Raw genomic sequence first — 20,973 nt, forward strand, 5'->3', positions numbered from 1 at the left:
GAAAGGAAATTCTGACTTTAGAGTATTAAGAAGAAAAATCACAATCAGCAATAAGAAAAAATCTTTAAAAGAAAGTAAAATGATAAAAGAATATATAAAGTGTGATTCTAAAGGACTGGGACTCATTTCTGTGTGGCTTATGGCACCGGTCTTGCTCCTTTAACACCACCTCACATACTGCTGTCGTCATGGAGAAGAGCCTACAAAGCTAAGATCCATCAGTATTTCGGTGCACTAAGTAGGGCCCTAAAGTTCTCCAATTAGAGTTATTTTGCCACATTTTTCCTCAGACCACAATCTCTGACCCTGATACTCATCAGGACCCAGGGCCAAGCCCTGCTGGGCACACACCAGTGTGAGCTAGAGACAGGAGACTCAAGCAGCTGCTCGAAGTTTCTGGAGTTTTCTTTATTCTCTCAAGATGTCACCAAAACTCCCTGCACATGTGGCTTTCACAAGAACTCACAGATTTTAAACAGCTTTCTTCTGCTTCACTGCCAGAATCCAGCTGAAATATACTTTTGATGGCTTACTTAACAAGCAGAAAACAAAAACCAGGGGTGCCTGGGTGGCTGAGTCAGTTAAGTGTCTGCCTTTGGCTCTGGTCATGATCCCAGGGTCCTGGGATCAAGCCCCACATCTGGCTCCCTGCTCATCGAGGAGTCTGCTTCCCCCTCTCCCTCTGCCCCCACCCCCAGCTTGTGTGAGCATGCTCTCTCTCTGTCAAGTGAATCAACAAAATCTTTAAAAAACAAACAAAACCAAAAACTAAAAAAAAAAACCTAGGACTAACACAAAGACACAGAAAATAGAATAATAGAAAAATCTAGAAAAGAAAATTTACTTCAATCATAGAAGTCAGATCAAGATGAGTATACTAAGTGAGAAACAGTCCATGTTAAACACAGTGAATCATCCAATGTTTCCTGAAAGTCAATGACAAAATGACTTTACCTTGCTGAAACCCCACACACTTCAGTGGTTTAAGCTGGCCTGCGTATATGTACAATTATCATGTGAACCCACCAACCTGTATAAATGTGGGGTTTTCCTGTGTCTGGTGGGGAGGGTTTGCACGAACCTACGAGAACAGCTGCGTGCTGAGGCACTTCCTGGAAACACGAAATTGCCTGCTTATACCAACAGTGACAGTGTGGGTTTCCTAAGCGAGAATGTTCATCACCGAGTGAGGGCGAGGCATGACGTGGGGACGCAGAGCTTCCAGCAGTGGTAAGCAGAGGATGAGCTCATGCTGACCTGCATTTAGGGGTCTGTTCTCTGTCCACGTGAGTGGTATCGGTTGACAAGAGGTTCTTCAGGGGAAGAGGGGCTGTGGATGAGCTTGAGACAGAAAGCTGAGGACACCCTGAATTCCGCTTCCCTCTCCTGGACAGTGGAGGTTCCCCACACTACTCTCATGGAAGGACTGTACTGTCTGGAGAGGCAAGGCTTTTTAACTCAGTGAACAAAATTCTGTCCACAATTTTCAGTCAAGTTGTCCGACCTGTCAAATTTAACCATTACCTCCTTATTATCTTTAAACATAGATTTTATGTTGTGTTCACTGGCTGTTTGCAATGTTCATCCGAATCAGCAGGATCCATTATAAATTCTCAAGGTAAAGAGACTGTAGGTGCTCAATTCTTTTTGTAAAGCATCTAAGACAGCTATGCATAAAAATGAAGGTTATCATAAGTAATTTCTGACAATGCTGTTCAGGACACTTAAATATTTTTCAGAATAATTCCACATAAACTGCCGGTTCTAAGAATGCTTTCCACTTTGGACAGGAAAGCAAAGTTTCCAAGTGAGGCCAAGGTTGACAGTTATAGACCCAGAAGCACAGGAGGAGTGAAAGGCACAGACAGCAGCCCCACTCCCAGCAGTGGGCTTCAGGAAGGAAAAAACCCAGACCTTAAGGTCTGAAGGAACGGAAGGTCAGCACTGCTGTCCATGATGACAGAGATGGAAGTACAAAGATCTCCAGGATCAGTCTGAACTTGACTTCTATAAAACCAATCCATCCAAACTACTTAATTCATAGTTCTGAATAAAACAAAATGGTGAAACCTGTTTTAGCAGCAATTCGAGTAACAAGTAAACAGCGAAGCAGAAAAGTTAATTCGAGTCTCATTAAGAGCGAATAATGTGACATAGGTTATCGGCAGGAAAGAGTTAACACAGCAGGCCTGAGACTGCTCTCCTCCAAAGGGCCTACTTGTGAGGCGAGGCCCTGGCTGGCATCTCGGAACTGGGATTTTGGGAGGGTTCCCATCTTTCCCTGCTAAGAGTGGTTCACTGTACCTAAACTGTTTTTACAAACAATGTGGTTTATGCCGAACCTGCTTTCTTTCTGAGAGCCTGCAATTTTGTATGTGCCGGGCACAAGGTGCCTACATGACCAATCCCAGTAAAAACCCTGGGCGCTGAGTCTCTAATAACCTTCCCTGGCAGACAAGATTCCACCAATGTTGTTACAACGTGTTGCGGGAAGAATTACACCCATCCTGTGTGACTCCACCGAAAAAGCGCTCCTGGAAACTTGCACTTGACTTCCTCCAGACCTCAGCCCATGCGCGCTTTTTCCCCTTTGCAGACTTTGCTCTCTATCCTTTTACTGGAATACACCGTAGCTATGAGTGGGACTATAAGCTGAGTCCCTCGAGTCCTCTTAGTGAATCAAACCTGGGGGTGGTCCTGGGAACCCCCAACTCAGTTACCTAAAAAGTAAAGGCAGCCTTGGGCAGCATAACCAGAAACCCAGTGCCTCAACCAAATCCGGTCATTCTTTATACGAGTCAGACTATCTCTCCTCTGGCCTCAACGAGAGAAACCTAGGGAGACAGGTTTTCTTTGAATACTCAGCAGGCCATCATGCAGAGGAATCGATTACTGTGCCCAGCTCAGAAAACCAAAGCTCGAAATTAAACAGCAGAATACTTTTCCCTCCATTTAAGAACTTCCTTGAAGCATTAAAGCAGAAGGCCAGTGAGCATCTTTCAATAATGACAAAGAAAGATTCCACTGTGGCTGAGGTTAGAGCACACGACCCCTCTAAGGCCACTCCGTCTTAAAGGTTTGTAACAAGTCACTTGATCATTTCGACACACGCACTGTGCACACAGCACTAGTCAACTGTCAGTGTGAAATCTAGCCCTCTATTCCTAACATCTTTCTTTTTCTTTTTTTAAAAGATTTTTATTTATTTATTTGACAGAGAGATCACAAGTAGGCAGAGAGGCAGGCAGAGGGAGGGGGAAGCAGGCTCCCCGCCGAGCAGAGAGCCCGATGCGGGGCTCGATCCCAGGACCCTGAGATCATGATGTGAGCCGAAGGCAGCGCTTAACCCACTGAGCCACCCAGGCGCCCCTCCTAACATCTTTCTTTTTAAAAGTTCCTGATAACTTAAATTCAAGAAAAATCATTCAAGAGGGCTGCCTGGCTGGCTCAGTCAGAAGAGCATGCAACTCTCAATGTCGGGGTTGTAAGTTCAAGCCCCACGTTGGGTGTAGAGATTACGAAAAAAAATAAACTTTGTTTTTTTTAAGATTACTTATTTACTTATTTTTGCAAGGGAGAGAGAGAGAGCATGCGAGAGACAGCATGAGCAGAGGGAGGGGCAGAGGGAGAAGCAGACTCCCCGCTGAGCAGAGAGCCCACTGCAGGGCTCAATCCCAGCACCCCACGATCATCATCTGGGCCGAGGGCAGACACTTAACCCACTGAGCCACCCAGGTGCCCAAAAATAAAATTTAAATAAAGCGGGGGTGGGGAAGAAAAACTGTACAAGAGCATCTTCAACACATGAGCTCTGTGAGGATAGGCTTTTTTTTTTTTTTCTTTTAATCCTCTCTCTAGGCTTTTTTTGCTCACTGCCTAGAACAATGTTTATGCAAGACAGACCCTCAAGAAGCAACTGACTGAGTAACCTAATCACATTTTAAGGGGATAGTCCTATAACGTTCAGATATCTATCAACTTTTAATTGATCTAAATAGGGGGAAAATATTCTAAGAAATAAGACATGTTGGGGCAACTGGGTGGCTCAGTTGGTTAGGTGACTGCCTTTGGCTCTGGCTCTGGCCAGGGTCCTAGGATCGAGCCCTGCCTCAGGCTCCCTGCTTGGTGGGGGTCTGCTTCTCCCTCTCCCTCTGCCATTCCCACTGCTTATACTCTCCTGCTCTCTCTCTCTCTCTGTCAAATAAATAAATTAAATCTTTAAAAACAAAAAAAGAAAAGAAATAAGACATGTTGGGGCTCCTGGGTGGCTCAGTCAGTTAAGCATCCGACTTTGTCTCAGGTCATGATCTCAGGGGTCCTGGGATCCAGCCCCATGTTGGGCTCCCCACCTCCCTCTGCCCCATCCCACCCCCAACTTATCCTCTCTCTCTCAAACGAATAAATAAAATCTTAAAAAAAAAAAAGACATGCCAAGAATATTAATATGTATGTATAATCCCACATAAGCAGAACTCAAGCAATGTGGTAAAGAATGAGTGGAGAGGACTTTTGTACTGACTAAAGATAAAAACAATAGCATCTCCATTCCAAACTGTCATCAAAGAATTCACCTGATCCATAATGAATTCAAGGAAGTGGATACATATTCCCTGACTTCTAGATTCTTAAACAAGATACAAACAAATGAAACAATTAAAAAGTATGTAAATACTGAAACATTAAACTATGTAATACATGGTGTACACCTTTCAGAAGGGGAAAAAAATCAGTTGAAGGTGGGAAAAAACTTGATAGGAAAAGTAACATTTTAGGGACGCCCTGGCTGGCTCAGTCAGTAGAGCATGAGCCTCTTGGTCGCAGGATTGTGAGTTCAAGCCCCACGTTGGCTGTAGGGATTACTTTTTAAAAAAGGCAGGGGGGCACCTGGGTGGCTCAGTGGGTTAAGCCTCTGCCTTCAGCATAGGTCATGATCTCAGGGTCCTGGGATCGAGTCCCACATTGGGCTCTCTGCTCAGCAGGGAGCCTGCTCCCCCGCTCCCCTTGCCTGCCTCTCTGCCTACTTGTGATCTCTCTCTGTCCAAAAAAAAAAAAAAAAGTGGGAGCACCTGGTTGGCTCAGCTGTTAAGCATCTGCCTTCAGCTTGGGTCATGATCCCAGGGTCCTGGGATCGAGCTCCACATCAGGCTCCCTGCTCTGCTGGAAGCCTGCTTCTTCCTCCCCCACTCCCCCTGTTTGTGTTCCCTCTCTCGCTGTGTCTCTCTCTGTTAAACAAATAAATAAAATCTTAAAAAAAATTTTAAAATCTTTTTTTTTTTTTTAAGATTTTACTTTATTTATTTGACAGACGGAGACCACAAGTAGGCGGAGAGGCAGGCAGAGAGAAAGAGGGGGAAGCAGGCTCCCTGCTGAGCAGAGAGCCCGATGTGGGGCTCGATCCCAGGACCCCGGGATCATGATCTGAGCCAAAGGCAGAGGCTTTAACCCACTGAGCCACCCAGGTGCCCCTTAAAAAAAAAATTTTTTTAAAAAGCGGCATTTCATCTTGCCACAAAGGGAAAAGTAAGACTTAAATGGGTGGGAAGAAAGTGCAAGAGCATACAAAAGAACATGAGCAAATTCTCAGAGGCAGAAGTGAGTACTTGTGAAACTCGATTGAAAAAACCACCTCATTGGGCACCTGGGTGGCTCAGTGGGTTAAGCCGCTGCCTTCAGCTCAGGTCATGATCTCAGGGTCCTGGGATCGAGTCCCGCATCGGGCTCTCTGCTCGGCGGGGAGCCTGCTTCCCCCTCTCTCTCTCTCTCTGCCTGCCTCTCTGTCTACTTGTGATCTCTGTCAAATAAATAAATAAAATCTTTAAAAAAAAATTTTTTTTTAAAAAGAAAAAACCACCTCACTAGAAATGGGTCACTTCAAAACAGTGAGAAGGAAACTGCACAGAAGGGGAGAACAGGCCTGAGTCACAGCAAGCTAAGAAACTGGGCAGAACAGTTTGGGTTTTATGCCATAGGAAACAGCCATTTCAGAGTCCTAAGCAGATGAATGAAACAAAGTAGAACTTGAGAAGAACACAGGGGGTGGGCACAGCTCCCTTCCTGAACCCAACCCTGCATTTGCTCTGCTTACCTCTACAGGCAGTCTAACCGACTTGTTAAAAGTAGTTGGGGTCCACTGCTTAGAGATACTGACTTTGACGTTGCTAAAAGTTTTTCTTGATGCGTGGAGCAACGAATAACTGCAAAAGAGAAAAGACACACAGCTGGATGAATAGTGAAGAAAGCGGCATTCAGTAAAATCCTGGATATAATCCCATTTGTTTTATTCAATTTTAGAATTCTTCTCTTAAAAAAAAAAAAGGGAAAGTACTGCTTTATGAGAACTATCAACTGAACAGTCTCTCCCAAGCAAAAGAAAAAATTAACTAGTCGTCTTCAATATGAACCCGTGTTTACTCCTAACTTATCCCTCCACCTAGAAGACAGATGCGTGACTGACCCCAAACCACTCTAAATCATGGCGGCAGTTCTGTAAAGAACTTTAAGTCTTTAACAACCGCTGGCCCCTTGATGCACTAGCCAGTAAGCAGCCTTCTCCTGAGTCCCGTCTTTTCCTCCTACTGATGCCTCCTCTCACCCCTCACAAATGGCTATCCCTCAAGAAAGCATCCAAGAGTACCTATCAACTCTTACACAGAGAACCATCTCTTAGTTTCTGCCTTAAAAGAAGTAAATCACGTCATTTGTGGTGACTTCAGTAAAGATTAATAATAAAATCGACCCAGAAGAAATCATCAAAATAACTGAGTCACAGGGTTATAAATAACACGGCTCCTAAAACCACACAACCTGGTTCATGGCGTCTATGAACCACCAAAGAGAGCCACTGAGGGCCACAGAATCATAAACACAGATGATCCTTTAGTCGTGCTAACGCTCGGAAACTCACAGGAGTTCCTAGAGCGCCTCCCAATTGTCTCGGCCCATCTTTACTGCTCAAAGACGCACAGGGCAATCCCTGAATACGTGCACCCTTTGTTCTGAAGCTCCTGGTTTCAACAAATAAAAAACTGTATATTAAAACTGGGATTCTCAACCATGGCACTGGTGATATTTTGGGACCCCCAAATTCTCTATCGTGCAAAGCTAGCCTGTGCACTGCAGGACCTATGGCAGCATCCCTGGTCTCTGCCCGCTGCAAGTGGCACCCCTGCCCCCAGGGTGACAACCAAAAAATGTCTCCAGACATGGAGGAAACATGGGCAAAATGGTCCTTGGAAACTACTTAGAGGTACCAAAAAGCACAACAGTAGGAATAACTAGGCTATTTCATGAGCCCATACCAATCACTGCACTTGCCATGCCAACAACTAGCTCCCTCAGACAAATAAGCCCGAAAAACAAGAGTGCACAGTCTGAGCAACGAACCTACCTGAAGAAGGTGAGCAGGAACACAACAACATGATGATGGCTGAACCGGGAGAACGCAGTCCCTCTTCGAAAAATATTCGGCCAGGCCATAGTCTTCCTGACCTTCCTTCCCACCTCTGACCTTGAAGTTTGGATAGTGAATTATCTACATCATTTCTTCTTTCTGAAAAGACAAAATGCATTATCATCATTACTTAAAATAGGCAGTCTCTCCAAAAACTGAATTATTCAGACTTATAGCCAGCCAGTCAGTATATTATCAGGCCTTGAAAAAAATCACAAGGGCTAGCTGACTCCAGAAAACTAGATTGATAATTATGTTTATAACAAGCCCTTGAAAAGAAAAATCCTTGACAAAAGATTAGATCCTAATGAAAGAACTCTCATACAAACTGATAAGAAAGTCACTAATTCAGGGGTGCCTGGCTGGCTCCATCAGAAGAACATATGACTCTTGATCTTGGGGTTGTGAGCTCAAGCCCCAAGTTGGGTGTAGAGACTACTTAAAAATAAAATCTTTTAGGGCGCCTGAGTGGCTCAGTCGTTAAGCATCTGCCTTCGGCTCAGGTCATGATCTCAGGGTCCTAGGATTGAGCCCTACATCGGGCTCTCTGCTCAGCGGGGAGTCTGCTTCTCCCTGTCCCACTCGGCCTGCTTGTGTTCCCTCACTCACTGTTAAATAAATATATTTTTTAAGATTTTATTTACTTATCTGAAATAGAATGAGCAAGAAAGAGAGCATGAGCGGGGTGGGGGACAGAGGGAGAAAGATAAGCAGATTCCCCACTGGGCAGGGAGACTAACACAGGGCTTGACCCCGGGACCCTGGGATCACAACCTGAGCTGAAGGCAGACACTTAACCAAGTGAGCCCCCAAGGTGCACCATAAAAATAAAATCTTAAAAGAATAAGAAAAGGAGGGCACCCGGGTGGCTCAGTCAGTTAAGGATCTCCCTTCGCCTCAGGTCACAATCCCAGAGTCCTGGGATGGAGTTCCGCCTTGGGCTCCCTTCTCCCTCAACCTGCCACTGCCCCTGCTTTCTCTCTCTGTGTCAAATAAATAAATAAAATCTTAAAAAAAAAAAGAGAGAGAGAGAGAGAGAGAATATCACTAATTCTGACAGAAAAATGAGGAAAGGAAATGAATAGGCAATTCAGAAGAAATGAAATGGCTGAAAGCTCCAATCTTACCAGTAACACAAGAAAGCATACTTGCTTGGTTAAGGCAAGAAAACGTTTGCAAAGTTAAAAAAGATTGTGCCCAATGTAGTTCAAGGTCTAATGACTCCTGAACTCTCGTAGGCTGCTAAGGGAGGTGAAACGTATTACAGGAAGATAATCGAGCATGTTCATCAAGAGCCTTTGACACAAAAATCCAATTTCCAGGGATCTACTCCTAAAGAAATACAAGGTGCATTCAGGTCTATAAACAAAGGTAGTTTTCACAGCTTGTCAAAGGAGCTTTCTTATATTAAAGAAATAAACTTTGTGTCAGTCATAAGGAAATGGGGAAAGAGGCAGGGCCACTCCCAGCCCGTCTGTCTCCATGACTTCCTGTCAGCGCTCCTGGTCCTCTCTGAAAGCAGCACTGCCCTGACAAACTAAGCATCTAAACTTCATGCCTCCAGTTATTAGTCTGCACAACCTAAAGATGCAATTAAAAGGGGAATGCGTAAATAAATTATGGTATAGCCACACAGCTGAATAGTTTATAATCATTTGACATGACGAATTAAGGCTTTTTAATGACATGAGAAAATGTCACATAAAAAATGGGGCGCCTAGCCGGCTCAGTCAGTAAAGCATGGGACTCTTGATCTCAGGGTAATGAGATCAAGACCCACACTGGGTATAGATTACTTACATAAAAAGGTAAGATACAACTTATAAATATAATCAACGCAACCCTATGCTTATATAATATTTACAAATAAATAGGGAATATACTAGTTCTCTCTGGGTAGCAGCATTATGGGTAATTTTAATTTTCTATACCCTTCCCTAAAAAGTCTACAATAAAGGCAGATATTACTTTTACAGATCAGAAGGGAAAACATCAACATCATTGGAAAAGTCCTATAATCTACCTGCATATTAGGAAAAAAACTAATTAATGAAATGACCTGTATGCTATGTGTACTACAATAGTCAAGGCAGAAGATAAACTCAAGAACTCCCAGTACTGAGGGGCATCTGGGTGGCTAAGTGGGTTAAGCTTCTGCCTTCAGCTCAGGTCATGATCTCAGGGTCCTGGGATAGAGCCCCGCATCAGGCTCTTTGCTCGGCGGAGAGACTGTTTCCCCCTCTCTCTCTTTGCCTACTTGTGATCTCTCTCTCTTTGTCAAATAAATAAATAAAATCTTAAAAAAAAAAAAAAGGTACAAAGTTGAGGTGGTTATAATTATATCGACATTACAGCTGTTTCACTTACTGGCCATAAGCCCTTGGACAAGCCAATCTTTATGAATCACAGATGGTCATCTATAAAATGGCATATCTCTTCTGAGAGTTATGAGATTAAAATAAACAATGTATGTAAGTTAATTATATATGTAAGATAATTATTTTAGCCACTGACCTGCCCAGGATTAATCAGTCCCATATCAGTAGAATGTAGCTAATTTCACTTACTCTTTCTGCCTGAAAATGTTCACAATATAATAAGCCAAGTAGGATATTAAAATTCCACTTACAAGACGTAACAAATAAACTCTCTGTCTGTAATTCCAGAAAGTTACAAACCCGAGAGCTATTAGTGTCACTGCTAAATTTACCTCCAGCCCCTAAATTAAACATGAAACCCCAGTGGAACAACTCAAAGCTTTATGGAAATTGTACCTCTATGAATTGAACACATTCACACCTCAAAACAGTGTACTGAGTACTTCAGGAAAGGATATGATTTATGAAGTTCAGTAATTTATCAGGTAAAATAATAATTCCAAAAATGTACACTCTACTGAATTGGGATTGCACTGCTCTGGCAATAATGGTTGTGTATTTCAAGGTTGTGTAGTTACATTAATAACTTTACACAACTACCAAGCTGTTTGAGACCATCTGGATTTCATTTCTAAATAAACCACTTTTTCCTCAGCTAAAGTGACAGGAGAGAAAGGACTTAATAAGTACACCGGGAAAATAGTTTTAAGTATTCACCTGCTATTGGCAGAATGCCACTTAAAATTAATACTATTATAGCATCTGGTCCTAAGTAATTACGGTAATTAATAACAATAATACCTTGCACTTATATTCCCTGCATCACAGAAGTAATCTCTATTCATCTGTGAGCTCTGCGACCCTGGGGAAGTGTCGAGAGTTTCTGCCAAGTCTGAATCCACCAAGCACATCCTACTTTCTGAAGACCATTTTCATTCCTGCTCTAAATACAGACAGAACAAACGTCTAACATTTTTCAAGTGTAAGTAAATGTTGTTATAATTTAAAAAAAAACAAAATCTATTTAAGTTTTTCTAAATTAATAGTAGCTTACCATTTCGTATTTTCTTAGTTAATGGATACTGAATATACAACTATCATATGGGAATAAGAACTAGCTTTTAAAAACAAAACTTATTAAAGGGGAACCTGGGTGGCTCAGTGGGTTAAAGCCTCTGCCTTTGGCTCAGGTCACGATCTCAGGGTCCTGGGATCGAGCCCCGAATCTGGCTCTCTGCTCATCAGGGAGCTTGCTTCCCTTCCTCTCTGTCTGCCTGCCTCTCTGCCTACTTGTGATCTCTGTCTGTCAAATAAATAAATAAAACCTTAAAAAAAAACTTATTAAAAATAAGATCCTTACCATCAAGAAGGATCTGGAACCATTGAGCCATGTTCCACTTTTCAAAACAAGCTGCTAATCATTAACTCATCTGATTCATATTGAAGATTTTTGAGTCCTAGAAGATCACTCATACAAGATATTTTCCAGGATGAACACTCCACATTGCGTAATCAATGTTACATAAAAGATGGCTTCACATGTAACATGTCCAGACAGAAGGCAATCTCCCCTTACCAAACAACACCTTGGGATATAAAGCATTCCAAAACTGTCATTTTCTATAGATATTCGGAGACCATTCCAACCCCACATCAGTAAGACTTCAGGCTGTCATGTATTAGGAACACTGTGGGAGACACAGCTAGAAAGATGGGGGGAAGGCTGACAGGAAAGGAGATGGCATGTGCAAAGCATCTCGTTCCCCCATGCCCATGTGACCTGACCCAATCTTCACCCCACCCCAACTTCTTATCGTGCTCTCTAGAAATCTAGATATGAGGCAAATGAACTTCTCCACATGGTCACCCTCCTCTGAGTGATCTTTGCCTCAGACTCCTGACCACCCCCAGATGACCCTGCCTCCTCCGAGGTCTCTCAAGGAGAAGTCGTCTTTCTTCTCAGGGTCACTCTTCCTCCTCACAAGACCCCAGCTTCTCTGAACTCAGGCTGGCAGGGAAGGGAGATTTGGGGGGAGAGGGCCCCCTACTGGCTGCTGCCTTGTCACCTCCTGACCTTCCAGCACTCTACTCTCACTGCACAGACCCTTGCCTCGCTTTCCTTCTACCACCGCGTCGGTCTCAGCCCAAGAGCTAGGTGGCTCAACTCTGCCTCCCTTGTCCTCTCCACCACCAATCTTTGCCTCTGCCCCACACTGAAAACCCCTTCGTGGTCAAAACCCAGCCAGCATCTACATCACCTCCCCAAACTAGACTGCAAATGCCCTTCATTCTTTCCCTCTCCCACTTCCCACTCAAGAGCCATTTTACCTCAGCAAGGCTCCCAGTTCGGTCACCTCACCATTTTCCCCATATCCATTATCCTCCTCTTGTCCTCATCTCAGTCTTCACTAACTTAGAATCTAACCAACTCCCTTGCGGGCTGTGTGTGCGTGTGTGTGCGAGAGCACGCACACGCACCTACTTGCTTGCCTCTGTCCTCCTTCCCTGCACCCAAGTAGCTGAGTTTTGCCAGAGAAAAATCACACAAGCAGGCCGATTTCACTTTTTAGATTCAAAACCACAAACCTCAAAGATCATGCAACACTGCCCAGCATGTCTACACTTCCCCAATTATTTTGCTTACTCAACCTCTAAGACGACAATTTCACACTTCGCTCTTTAAAGTTCCAGCATCCCTCTCTCTCCTTCACCTCGTAGGATGGCTTTCTGCCAATGACCCCCCCAGAACCAGGGCTCTAACATGGACCCCACAGTACAGCCAACCTGATATGCCTCCATGGATCTGAAGCAAGATTCTTCATCTCCTCCCCCAGTATTTCCCAACTTAAATGATACCACCATTCCTCCAAGTTGCCCAAGGTAACCAGGACTTTTCCTTCATTTTTCCTTCTCTCTCTCAGCTTCCACATCCACCCCATTTCTAATTACCTCTTAAAATACATCCCAGATCTGTCCTCCTCTCTCTATCCCCACTGCCACCACCAAGATTAACCACCCCTACGGCCCACCAAGCCTACTGCAACAGCCTCCTGCAGGCCTTCACGATTTCTACATCTACCCTGCCCCCAACTCATTCTCCACACATCAACCAGAAATAGATCTTTTTTTTTTAAGATTTCATTTATTTGAGAGAGAGAGCAGGAGCGGGGCGGGGGAGGGGGGACAGGAGCAGAGGGAGAGGGAGAAGCAGATTCCCCACTGAGCAGGGAGCCTAATGTGGGGCTCTATCCCAGGACCCTGGAATCATGACCTGAGCCCAAGGCAGACGCTTAACCGACTGAGCCACCCAGGTGCCTCCAGAAATAGATCTTAAAACATAAATCAGCTCTCATTCCTCTGCTCAAAACAGATGGCTTCCCAAGACTCAGATAAAAATACAAAACTCTTTGCCATGGCCTTCAAAGCCTGAATACCCCCCGTCCTCCATAGTAAAATAAGAAGGTTAAGGTGGGGGGAGAGCAGTGGAGTTGACAGTTGTGGCTGGCAAAAGGAGGCTAGAGATGAAGGAGGAGACTGCCTGAGGCAATACTTTTTGAGATTTTTTTTATTGTTTTATTGATTTTCAATAGGTTATATATATATATATAAGGCAGAAAAATCAAAAGACATCAAAGGGTATATACAGTGATGTCTCCCTCTCTGGTCTCATCACCCTGTGCTCCTATATCCTCACAGAATCTACCCCGTGCACACACTCCAGGCAGAGCCCCTCATACCCACACATCCACAAAAGAGCATATTACGTGCGCTATTCTGCATTTTTTTCTTTTCTTCACTTACCAGAGGTTAGAGATCTCTCCTTATCCATACCTACAGAGTTAGCACATTCCAATCTCCTACCAGATATCTGGGTGGTTCCCAATCCTTTGCTAGGATGGAACGAGCCATACTTGGACACAGTGAGGATCTAACCCACTTCCTTCCTCCTCTTTGCCCACCTTCCTCCCCACCCCTGCCAGTACCACTCCTCCTCACTCATGGCAACCTCCCCACACCTAATTCTTTTCCTGTCCCTGAGCCGTTTCTTGCTTTGGGCCTTTGCATTTGCTGTTCCACTGCCTGAAATGCTTTTCCCCTGGTTCCTTGCAAATGGCTCATTCTTTCCTTTTCTTGGCTCATCCTCAAGTCATCTCCCTCACTGTGTGCCCTGCTGGTCCTCTCTCTACAACGCTTGGGGCAGTTTCTCAGTGACCTCTCTCATCTCTGTCTCTGTTTCTTCCCTTCACAGCATTGCTCCTAATCGAATTATTCCCATTTAACTGTTTACATGTGTACTGTTCATCTGTAAGCTCCCCAAAAGCAGTGAGCTCATCCATCTTAAATCCACAGCTGTATCTACAGCACCCTGTAGATACACTGATGCTTTTAGAAGCATCAATAAAGATTTCGTGAATGAATGAATCCTTTGACCATAACCAACAATGAACAGTTTCAAAGTGCCAGGCACTGTGCTAGGTACTTGCCCTGAACTAGTACATATAGTTCTCACATCTCGGAGATTTTATAAGATTTTATAAAGTAGTATCTCTTAATAGACGAAGCTAGCATTCAAACCCAGACCTGACCCTAGTCTTTATGCTATACTGTATAGAAAAAAAAGGTTAAAATATCCCAAGTTGGGTAAAACATAGTAATCAGAAATAGCTCACCTTAAGCTCAGAGGTATAAATTCAGAATGAAAACAAAAAACCCAAAAAAAAAAAAAGAAAACAAAAAACCAAAACCCACACTTTATCAGTAATAGTGTAACCACTATTACTCAAGGAGTAGCACACTAGATGGGCAATGACTTACTTCTCAAGACTTCAGTTTTTGTATTTGCAAGGGAAAAAGATTATGTGTACTGGAATATAGAAAGGCAGCTGGAAGAGTATTAAACATATAGTTGAGTTTTGCTATTTTGACAGTACTGTGTATGTTGTAATTCAGCACCTCAGTGCTTGACACTTATGCAAATATCCTTTTCATCCCACATTATCTCATTTGATGCCATTTACTTGTACTACCTGAACCCTTTTACTCAAAACTGAAGTCTTCTGTAATTTTTCTCTCTTCTTAAATTGTTGCATTACCATATATGTAAAGTAATTAACCCTTACCTGTAAAATTTTCTTGTCTTATTCTAGGGTTCCTAAAACTACATTCTTCCTACATTTTAAACATATTCCCATATTCCAAAGACGAGGAGTTTCTAAGATACAAATCTTTCCCTCTTGGAGCACCTGGCTGGTTCAATAGGTGCAACATGCAACCCTTGATCTTGGGGTCTGGGTCTGAGACCCACACAGGGGGATAGGTTGTACTTTAAAAAAAAAAAAAAAAAAATCTGGGTGCCTGAGTGGCTCAGTTGGCTAAGCATCTGCCTTTAGCTCAGATCATAATCCCAGGGTCCTGGGATCAAGTCCCACCTCAGGCTCCCTGCTCAGTATGGACCTTGCTTCTGCCTCTCCCTCTCCCCCACGCCCCAACTGTGCTCTCTCTCTCTCTCTCTCTCTCAAATAAAGAAATAAAATCTTAAAAAAAAAAAAAAAAATCCTGCCCTCTCCTAGCCAAAGACGTATACTCCAGTTAATGGTCAGTGCTGTGACATTTCATTTTGTCTGTGATGAAGAGGAACAAAACACAACCTTTGATGATACACTTGACCCTGAAAGCTAGAGGGAAATAAGACACTGCACTTTAATTTTTTTTAAGATTTTATTTATTTACTTATTTGAGAGAGAGAGAGCGCGCGCGCGCACCAGCAGTTTGAGTGGCAGAAGGAAAAGCAGACTGCCCGCTGAGCAGGGAGCCCGCCAGTGGGCTTGAGCCTGGGACTCCGGATCATGACCTGAGCCGAAGGCAGACGCTTAACCGACTGAGCCACCCAGGCATCCCTCACTTTAATTTTATAAAAGTACTGTTTCGGGTCATTTTCTGATGGAAATCAAAGATTAACAAGAGAAGGGGCGCCTGGGTGGCTCAGTCAGTTAAACATCTACCTTCGGCTCAGGTCATGATCCCAGGGTCCTGGGATGGAGGCCTGCATCTGGCCCCTGCTCAGCGTTGAGTCTGCTTCTCCCCATCCCTCTGCCCCTCCTCCTGCTCATGCTCTCACACTCATTCTCAAGTAAATAAAAAATCTTAAAAAAAGAAATATACTGGCTAACTGAACATACTGAAAAAAAAAAAAAGATTAATGGAAGAATGATGCTAGGTGAAGCCACGTGTAGCCCACAAAAAGGCATTAAAATTCAAGTTAGAACCATAGACCCTCCCATGGGCCTCAACTCCCTCATTTAAGAATTACATAAGAGAAGTTTAGATAGTCCCTAGTATAGAGCCTGGCTGGCGCACAGCTAACATCCACCAAATGGCAAAGAAATATCCAGCACCAAGACACTGAAGAAAGGGAGCAATTAAGATTCAGATTTCTGTCACCCCAGGAACATACTCTTCTCCCTATAAACATTCAGTAATGTTACTATGAGATCACCTACCATCTTAAATTTCAGGAAACACCAAAAACCCTGTGGACGCGTTCCCATTATCCCCTGCCAAAAGTGAGAATAAACAGACCACATTCTGCAAATCAGAATACTGGGAGAATGACGAATAAGTAATGTGACCAAATTCCTTGACTGAGGCCACAGCAGTTGCCAGAACACGAAACTCGGTTATTCCATTAAGACCCTTCTAAGCCCTCTGGCCTCCGCGCGTCTTTCCCAAAAGCCTCCCTTCCCACCCTACCTGAAAAGCGCCCCTTCCCCGGGTCGGAACGACAGCCCTGCTCCTGCACAAGAGCCCTCGTGGCGCGGCCCGTTCCCGACTCTTCCCGAGGGCCCTCCGCGTTCCTCCCGCTCTCCTCCCGCTCCCCTCCCGCTGCGGTCCTCGCCCGCCCCGCCCGGCCCCGCACACCCCGCACCGAGGAGCCGACCCCGGGCGGCGGGGAGCGGCGGCCTTGCCCGCCCAGCCCACGGCGCCACACCCACCGGCCGCTCCCCGCCGCATCTCCGCGTCGTCGCTCTCCCGTCCATGGAAGCCCCCCGGACCGCCCTTGCGGGCGGCGCCCCCACACCTCACCCCAAGCCGGGCTCCGGCCCCTCCTCGGTCGGACCCCGCGCGCCCCGGCTAGCGCACCCGAGAGCCGCTGCAGTCGTCGTGCTGCGGCCACGGGCCCGCTCGCTCCGCTGCCCGTAGCCCCTCGCCAGCGTCGCCACCTCACCCGCCGCTCGGCGGCCAGGGTTTCCGGACGCTCACGTGACCCGCCCGTCCCCGAGGCATGCTGGGAGCTGTAGTCCGACCGCGGACTCACCTGCGGGCCGCCGGGGAAGCAGAGGGAGGCGGAGGAAGAGGGAGCCCTGAAGCCTCGGTGAATCTGCCGCCTGGGCTGGGGAAGGGGACGGCCAAGAGTCTAAACCGGAAAATGGCAGTGAGAGAGAGATAAGATATGATCTGGAGAGAAATGCTATCTAGGTCATCTTTTTTCAGGAAAGCTTTACTCTGCTCTTTCTTTTTATAATATGTAACATGCTGCTGGGGCGCCGGCGTGGCTCGGTGTGTTGAGCCTCTCTGCCTTCTGCTCAGGTCATGATCTCAAGGTCCTGGGATGGAGCCCCGCATTGGGCTCTCTGCTCAGCAGGGAGCCTGCTTCCCTCTCTCTCTCTGCCTGCCTACTTGTGATCTCTCTGTCAAACAAATAAATAAAATCTTTTTTAAAAGGGCGCCTGGGTGGCTCAGTGGGTTAAGCCTCTGCCTTCGGCTTGGGCCCTGGTCTCAGGGTTCTGGGATCCAGGTTGGCATGAGGCTCTCTGCTCCACAGGGAGCCTGCTTCCTTCTCTCTCTCTCTCTCTCTCTGTCAAATAAATAAAATCTTAAAAAAATAAAAAATAAAAAAGGAACATTCTGCTAAGTTTGCTACTGACCAGCCAGCCATAAGGGCATAACCTTTAGATCTTTGTTTAAATTAATTAAATTCAGTGGCCCCTGTAATCTGCCACTATTGTTCGCCATTCTGCACTCCACCCCACCAACCGAGACAGATGGATGTGAAGATCCTGATAGCCTCTCGAAAAATTTAAAGGCCTTAGAACACAGGACTTGCAAGTGGAGTCTACCGCCCTCCTGGGCTCTCTTTTAACCGTCCGGGAAGTACAACTTTAAAAAAAAAAATCTCCCAACCCAGAAAACCTCTCCACAAAGAGAGCAAAGAAAGAAAATGGATTTACTACTGGATAAGCATTAAACCAGAAATGTGACGCTCATGATGAACAATGAAGGAACAGATTGCAAAAAGACAAAGGAATCTCCCGCATATACAGTCAAGCAGATATTCCCTTACATGTGTGTTCTCAGGATAAACAATCACCAGTCCTCAAACAAGAAGACTTGACAGGACATTTTGTCACATATAGTCGGTCCTAACTTTATCGTGGTAACTGGGGAGACTGCTTAAGTTGGCTTATCCAAAGGAAAAACAAAGTTCTCGTATCTTTTTTTTTTTTTTTAAGATTTTATTTATTTATTTGACAGACAGAGATCACAAGTAGGCAGAGAGGAAGGCAGAGAGAGAGGAGGAAGCAGGCTCCCCGCGGAGCAGAGAGCCCCATGCGGGGCTCGATCCCAGGACACTGGGATCATGACCTGAGCCGAAGGCAGAGGCTTTAACCCACTGAGCCACTCAGGCACCCCAAAGTTCTCGTATCTTTAGGACAAGAGATAGCGTTGCAAATTAGAGGAAGGTGCCCAGGGAAGTTAGGCTTTTAGCCATCCTGGGAACTGGGAGACTGGAGCACTCCCGGGACGTTTATTTCAAAATATGGCTCCCGGGTCCTGGAAAGGCTCCTGATAGGAGACGGGCAAGAGATTATTTAGCCATTATGAAGCTATTCGTCTACTTGAAAGGGATCAAGAAAGAAATTATTAAAGAAAAAGAAAAAAAAGTCAGGGTGGAGGTGGGAGTTCTTCCTTAGTTTTTCTCTTCCCTTCATTCTAAGGGAAAATCAAACCTCTTGTTTTCACTTTGTTTGCCTTTACACAATGCAATTGTAGTTCTGTTTCTAGTCGTTGGAGAGTGTGACTGGGAAAATGTGACGTCAGGATGAGCAAAACCAAAATAGCCAGTTCACTTTTTTTTTTTATATTTTATTTATTTATTTGACAGACAGAGATCACAAGTAGGCAGAGAGGCAGACAGAAAGAGAGGAAGGGAAGCAGGCTCCGTGCTGAGCAGAGAGCCCCATGCGGAGCTCGATCCCAGGACCCTGGTTTCATAACCTGAGTCAAAGGCAGAGGCTTTAACCCACTGAGCGCCCCAGGCGCCCCAGCCAGTTCACTTTTATTTTAAAAAATACAATGTGGAGGAGTCCCTGGCTGGCTCAGTTGGTGAAGTGTGCAACTCTTGATCTTGGGGTGGTGAGTTCCAGCCCCATATTGGGTGTAGAGATTACTTAACAAAATCCACATATATGTGTTGGAATATTATTCAGCCTTTAAAAGAAATGAAATTCTGACACACGCTACACCATAGATGAACTTGAAAACATTATGCTAAATGGAATAAACCAGTCACAAAAGGGCAAATATTGTATGATTCCATTTACATGAAGTACCTAGAGTAATCAAATTCATAGGGAGAGAAAGTCGGATCATGGTTACAAGAGGCTGAGGGGGAAGAGAAATGGGAGTTATTGTCTAATGAGTAGAGTTTCATGATGACATAAGAGTTCGGGAGCTAGGTAGCAATGATGGTTGCACAAAGCTGTGAATATATTTAATGCCGTTGAACAGAACACTTAAAAATGGCTAAAATGGGGGCACCTGGGTGGGCTCAGTCGGTTAAGCATCAGACTCTTGATTCCGGCTCAGCTGGTGATCTCAGGGTCGTGAGATTGAGCCCAGTGTCCATCACTCAGCACAGAGTCTGCTTAATGATTCTCTCCCTCTGGTATTATGCTTAGTGAAATAAGTCAATCGGAGAAAGACAACTATCATATGATCTCCCTGATATGAGGAAGTTGAGATGCAACGTGGGGATTTTGGGGGGTAGGAAAAGAATAAATGAAACAAGATGGGATCGGGAGAGAGACAAACCATAAGAGACTCTTAATCTCACAAAACAAAGGTTTGCCGGGAGGGGGTGGGGGGGTGGGGAGAGGGTGGTGGGGTTATAGGCATTAAGGAAGGTATGTGCTATGGTGAGTACTGTGAAATGTGTAAACCTGGTGATTCACAGACCTGTACCCCTGGTGCTAATAATACATTATATGTTAATAAAAAGAATTTTTTTAATTTGTTAAAAAAAAAAAATTCTCTCCCTCTCTCTCTGCCCCTTCCCACCCCAGCTCGAACTCTCTCAAAAAAAAAAAAAATGGCTAAAATGGTAACATGTACATGTTGTGAAACATCTCTTTGCATATACATATGTGTATGTATGTGTGTGCAGAGAGGGTGTGAATAAAATAAGTATAGGGCTCTGGGGTAGCTCAGTTGGTTAAGCGTCTGCCTTCAGCCCAGATCATGATCCCAGGGTCTTGGGGGACACGTTACTCAGTGGGGAATCTGCTCCTCCCTCTCTCTCTGTCTCTTCCCCGGCTCATGCTCTCCCTCTCTCTCTCTCACTCTCTCTCAAATAAATAAATAATATCTTTTTAAAAAATAAAATAAAAGAAGTATACAACTTATGTCACTACCACGCAGGTCAGGAAGCCCACACCATGCTCTCTGCACTCAGTGTCATGTTGGCGGGGAGGGTGTGGTGGAGGAGGTCAGAATGGGGGAGGCAGAATCTCCCTCTCAATTTCCATAACCAGATAGACATTTTACTGTTTTATTTTTTTAAGATTTTATTTATTGATTGATTTGTGAGAAAGAGAGAGAGAACATGGCGGGGGGGGGCGGGGAGAGCAGGGAGCCTGCAGAGCTCGATCCCAGGCCCCTGAGATCATGACCTGAGCCAAAGGCAGAGGCTTCATGGACTGAACAACCCAGGTGCCCTAGACATTTTACTATTTGATTTCTACTTCTAGATGATCTCCAAGTACTGGGGCCGAGTCAGCTGACTTTTATTTTTCCTTCTCCAGTAACCATTACCAGAAGAAGAAACCATTTTGACACCCGGCCTCGCTGACGTGAGCATCCAATGGG

General features: G+C 44.9%; 1 protein-coding gene across 3 annotated transcripts in view; it reads right to left on the minus strand.

The window, feature by feature from the left end:
* Positions 1-17,090, minus strand: part of SLC37A3 (solute carrier family 37 member 3) — a 48,947-nt gene extending 31,857 nt beyond the window's left edge. The window contains exons 1-3 of one of the 3 annotated variants that reach the window (XM_080818444.1): positions 16,969-17,090; positions 7,388-7,549; positions 6,086-6,194 (exon numbers count right to left, since the gene is read on the minus strand). In XM_080818444.1, the coding sequence (XP_080674570.1) occupies positions 6,086-6,194; positions 7,388-7,476 (198 nt within the window). In that variant the 5' untranslated portion in view covers positions 7,477-7,549; positions 16,969-17,090. Of the gene's footprint in view, positions 1-6,085; positions 6,195-7,387; positions 7,550-16,328; positions 16,384-16,911 lie in introns of those variants that run through there. The other 2 variants (XM_080818445.1, XM_080818446.1) reach the window with 2 other exon arrangements.
* Positions 17,091-20,973: the final 3,883 nt, after the last annotated feature.

Source organism: Martes martes, assembly GCF_963455335.1.
Source record: "Martes martes genome assembly, chromosome: 11".
Lineage (NCBI taxonomy): Eukaryota > Metazoa > Chordata > Mammalia > Carnivora > Mustelidae > Martes > Martes martes.